The 5,261-nt window shown below is 44.5% G+C and overlaps 1 protein-coding gene across 1 annotated transcript; it reads left to right on the forward strand.

Annotated features, from left to right (window-relative positions):
• Window positions 1-2,451: 2,451 nt before the first annotated feature.
• Window positions 2,452-3,455, forward strand: LOC115136426 (cornifelin homolog B-like). The gene is made up of 3 exons (XM_029672005.2): window positions 2,452-2,593; window positions 2,735-2,889; window positions 3,107-3,455. The coding sequence occupies exons 1-3, from the start codon at window positions 2,491-2,493 to the stop codon at window positions 3,224-3,226; spliced, it is 378 nt and encodes a 125-aa protein (XP_029527865.1). The 5' UTR covers window positions 2,452-2,490; the 3' UTR covers window positions 3,227-3,455.
• The last annotated feature ends 1,806 nt before the right edge of the window (window positions 3,456-5,261 follow it).

Here is a 5,261-nt window from a genome sequence, read left to right on the forward strand (position 1 = left end):
CTCGCCTCCCTGCGGACCTGGCATCCTTTCACTCCCTCCTCTCTACATTTTCCTCTTCTCTCTCTGCTGCTAAAGCCACTTTCTACCACTCTAAATTCCAAGCATCTGCCTCTAACCCTAGGAAGCTCTTTGCCACCTTCTCCTCCCTCCTGAATCCTCCTCCCCCTCCTCCCTCTCTGCAGATGACTTCGTCAACCATTTTGAAAAGAAGGTCGACGACATCCGATCCTCGTTTGCTAAGTCAAACGTCACCGCTGGTTCTGCTCACACTGCCCTACCCTGTGCTCTGACCTCTTTCTCCCTCTCTCTCCAGATGAAATCTCGCGTCTTGTGACGGCCGGCCGCCCAACAACCTGCCCGCTTGACCCTATCCCCTCCTCTCTTCTCCAGACCATTTCCGGAGACCTTCTCCCTTACCTCACCTCGCTCATCAACTCATCCCTGACCGCTGGCTACGTTCCTTCCGTCTTCAAGAGAGCGAGAGTTGCACCCCTTCTGAAAAAACCTACACTCGATCCCTCCGATGTCAACAACTACAGACCAGTATCCCTTCTTTCTTTTCTCTCCAAAACTCTTGAACGTGCCGTCCTTGGCCAGCTCTCCCGCTATCTCTCTCAGAATGACCTTCTTGATCCAAATCAGTCAGGTTTCAAGACTAGTCATTCAACTGAGACTGCTCTTCTCTGTATCACGGAGGCGCTCCGCACTGCTAAAGCTAACTCTCTCTCCTCTGCTCTCATCCTTCTAGACCTATCGGCTGCCTTCGATACTGTGAACCATCAGATCCTCCTCTCCACCCTCTCCGAGTTGGGCATCTCCGGCGCAGCCCACGCTTGGATTGCGTCCTACCTGACAGGTCGCTCCTACCAGGTGGCGTGGCGAGAATCCGTCTCCACACCACGTGCTCTCACCACTGGTGTCCCCCAGGGCTCTGTTCTAGGCCCTCTCCTATTCTCGCTATACACCAAGTCACTTGGCTCTGTCATAACCTCACATGGTCTCTCCTATCATTGCTATGCAGACGACACACAATTAATCTTCTCCTTTCCCCCTTCTGATGACCAGGTGGCGAATCGCATCTCTGCATGTCTGGCAGACATATCAGTGTGGATGACGGATCACCACCTCAAGCTGAACCTCGGCAAGACGGAGCTGCTCTTCCTCCCGGGGAAGGACTGCCCGTTCCATGATCTCGCCATCACGGTTGACAACTCCATTGTGTCCTCCTCCCAGAGCGCTAAGAACCTTGGCGTGATCCTGGACAACACCCTGTCGTTCTCAACTAACATCAAGGCGGTGGCCCGTTCCTGTAGGTTCATGCTCTACAACATCCGCAGAGTACGACCCTGCCTCACACAGGAAGCGGCGCAGGTCCTAATCCAGGCACTTGTCATCTCCCGTCTGGATTACTGCAACTCGCTGTTGGCTGGGCTCCCTGCCTGTGCCATTAAACCCCTACAACTCATCCAGAACGCCGCAGCCCGTCTGGTGTTCAACCTTCCCAAGTTCTCTCACGTCACCCCGCTCCTCCGCTCTCTCCACTGGCTTCCAGTTGAAGCTCGCATCCGCTACAAGACCATGGTGCTTGCCTACGGAGCTGTGAGGGGAACGGCACCTCAGTACCTCCAGGCTCTGATCAGGCCCTACACCCAAACAAGGGCACTGCGTTCATCCACCTCTGGCCTGCTCGCCTCCCTACCACTAAGGAAGTACAGTTCCCGCTCAGCCCAGTCAAAACTGTTCGCTGCTCTGGCCCCCCAATGGTGGAACAAACTCCCTCACGACGCCAGGACAGCGGAGTCAATCACCACCTTCCGGAGACACCTGAAACCCCACCTCTTTAAGGAATACCTAGGATAGGATAAAGTAATCCCTCTCACCCCCCTTAAAAGATTTAGATGCACTACTGTTCCACTGGATGTCATAAGGTGAATGCACCAATTTGTAAGTCGCTCTGGATAAGAGCGTCTGCTAAATGACTTAAATGTAAATGTAAATGATGTAAGAGGTGGCCATCTTTTTGATGTTCAGACTTTGACTATCAATGGACTTTTATTTTTTACATTCATTATATTTTATCAATAAACATTTTAAGATAAAAATGCACTTGTGAGATTCAATAAGGTTATATGGAGAGGAATACTAGTTGTGTATCAGATAATTTCTTTGCCTCCATAGTTTACTCTCTAATCCAAGTCATGTTTTGGTTGAGATCTAATTTGATTATGTTTTCCTGATGGAAAAGGATGTTGTGATCATTCGGTAATAACAGAAGACCAGACACTTTTTGAATTATTTTTTGGGATTGAAGTTTGATGGAATGATTAATGAATGTGATATCTTTTGGGAATTAGGAATTGTCTGATTGCTGGCATTAGTTCTGTACAATGATGAGAACAGCTTAAGAACTGTCTCTCAAAGCAAACCAAAGCCATGAGTGGTTTATTGAAGATGTCCTCTGACCTCTGTCTTTGTAGGTAAGAAGTCATCATGCCTTCATTCGTCATCGATCAGCCTCTGCCAGTCATGGAGTCCAAGGAGTCTGACCAGTGGAGTTCCGGAATCTGTGACTGCACCGATGACATGGCAGACTGTTAGTGTGTGTGTGCATGTGTTTGTACGATCACATTTGTTTGTGTATATTTGTATGTAAGACTATTAGTGAGCGTATCATTACAATTCATAGTTTATGTAAGTGTGTTTTCTCGATTGGTGCTTCATTCACTTTGGCCAGGCTGTTTTGGATTCTGGTGTTGTCCCTGCCATGCCTGTATACATACAAGGGAGTACGGACAGTGTCTTTGTCTCCCTCTGCTGGACATCTTCGACATCATCCCACCCGTCACAATGTCCATGAGGGTCTCCATGCGCCAGCGCTACGGCATCAAAGTAAGTACATTTAGAGTTGGCTGCTTCTGGAAAAAAACATTACATTACCGAACTGAAATAAAGTACATAATTATACACCACCAACCACCTACCTAGTGCACTGTGATATTCATAGGTTTAATAGTTAGTGAACATTTTCCCTTCTCTTTTCTGGTGCTTGGCCATTCCAATGTCTGCTATATGACCATTGTTGTAAATTTGCTGACTGTGTCTCCAGGGCACTATCTGTAACGACTGTGTGAACGCCACCTGCTGCAACTGCTGTGTCTGGTGCCAGATGTCCAGAGAGATGAAGAGCCGCATCATCCCCATTGTCCTGGTCAGTGCTAGGAAGTAGGAACGAATGACCAACATGTTACCATAACCTCAATATCACCGTAGTCATCCCAATACAGCCATAACCTTTTTCAGAGTCATGTTTCTGTGTTTATGGAATGTGTATTTATTCCTACATGCCCGAATTGTCAGATTGTTTGACAAGAAGTCATTGTAAACAGTGTATATTAAAACAATATTTATGCATGCTTAAAATGATGTATATACGTCGTTCTATGAACTATTATGCCCCCAATAAGGACATATTATAAATGTTTTATTCTATAAAATATATATATCAAATAAATATATTTACAAATACTAACATTTTTCCTTCCTGTCATCTCTGTTCATCTCTGTTTGTTTGAATATCTTCATATGTGTCTTTTGTGTAGAGCGAGATGGTACGAAACACAGTTTAGTTTGAGTTAAGTCAGATTTCTCCATCTCTCTTCCTCTTCTCTTATCTCCATCCATCCGTTGGTGCTGGATTGAGGTGAGCGCTTTTCTCCGTGATGGATTGCCGCGATGGATAAGCCGAGTTTCAATAGGCACAATCTTAGTTACAACACCCCTCTCATTATCTCTCTCGTTGTAATTTTGCAGTAGGCCTTGTTACAGGCTTTGGTTTAACCATTTATATTTAGAGGTTGAACATTAGCACGTTGTGCACACCGATTGGCATCACCTCATTAGTCAATATGTATTACATCTGTGCTAGCTTGTCATCTCGTTAGTCAGAAGGTGTTTCAGATGTACTGGCACAGGTGATATTTAAGAGTGGATGGCTCTCCCTATTTGATTTCTAAAATCTCTGTTTTCATTTTGCTCTCCTTTTTTGTTTGCTTCCTGTCTTTAAATTGTGTGTGTTTTAATTGTTTGCCTCTACTTGGGCAAATTTAGTGGGCGTTCATGGTGGGTGTCTTAGGTTACAGTTGTTGTTGCTCGTCAACTTTCAGTGGACACCCCCGAGTGTCTTTCAGAACCCCTCCTGTTTCGTTTTGGTTGTTACTGACTCTGTTAGTTTCCCCTTCTGTTCAGCGACATCTTTTGGTTTCTTGCCAGGGAACGTAACAGCCTACAAAGAACAGTGCACTATTTCATAACAACGTATTCCTAGGCAGCATGAGAGTTTCAAGTTTGGGGAAGACTTAAAATGCATCCTACAATTTCTACCAACCTGCGAGCCATTTTTTGTGGAATAGTTTAATTTCAAAAACTTTTTACCTTCTTTCAGTAGGCCTATAACCTCCATTGTCAACTGAGTCAAAATACATAAAGCCAACAAATAAACAGAAAACATTGTGATGATGATACAGGTTCTTTAAATCACATTAATCTCTATTCCTCCTGTCTGGCTCCCTTTCTATCTGTCTTAACGTTTGCTATCGCTAGTGAAGTGCAATATTGTATGAAATCAATCAAATGAGTGTGGGTCCGGCCCAATTACTGTGCAGAAAACATTAAAGAAACACCTTCCTAATATTGAGTTGCCCCCCCCCCTCCCTTTGGCCCAATTACTGTGTACAAAACAAAAAACACCTTCCTAATACATAATACGTTGACTGCATGCCCTTTGGGTGGTGGACTATTCTTGATACATACAGGAAACTGTTAAGTGTGAAAAAGCTAGTGTGCCTAGCACCAACTACCATACCACGTTCAAAGGCATTTGAATCTTTTGTCTTACTCATTCACGCTCTGACTGGCACACAGACATAATCCATGTCTCAATTGCCACAAAGCTTAAAAATCCTTCTTTAACCTGTCTCCTCCCTGTCATCTACACTGATTTAAAGTGGATTTAACAAGTGATATCAATAAGGGATCATAGCTTTCCCTTGGATTCACCTGGACAATCTGTTGTGGAAAGATCAGGTGCTCTTAATGTTTTGTACACTCAGTGAACACTACCGGTAAAAAGTTTTAAGAACACAAGGGTTTTTATTTTTACTATTTTCTACATTGTAGAATAATAGTGAAGACATCAAAACTATGAAATAACACACATGGAATCATGTAGTAACCAAAAAAGTGTTAAAAATAAAACATGTTCT

Source organism: Oncorhynchus nerka, linkage group LG10 (genome assembly GCF_034236695.1).
Source record: "Oncorhynchus nerka isolate Pitt River linkage group LG10, Oner_Uvic_2.0, whole genome shotgun sequence".
NCBI lineage: Eukaryota > Metazoa > Chordata > Actinopteri > Salmoniformes > Salmonidae > Oncorhynchus > Oncorhynchus nerka.

Bases quoted from the DNA above. Each gene is read 5' to 3' on its own strand.
- LOC115136426 (XM_029672005.2), top strand. From the start codon at position 2,491: ATGCCTTCATTCGTCATCGATCAGCCTCTGCCAGTCATGGAGTCCAAG. The intron at 2,594-2,734 runs GTTAGTGTGTGT...CACTTTGGCCAG, and splicing joins CACCGATGACATGGCAGACT to GCTGTTTTGGATTCTGGTGT. The intron at 2,890-3,106 runs GTAAGTACATTT...CTGTGTCTCCAG, and splicing joins GCCAGCGCTACGGCATCAAA to GGCACTATCTGTAACGACTG.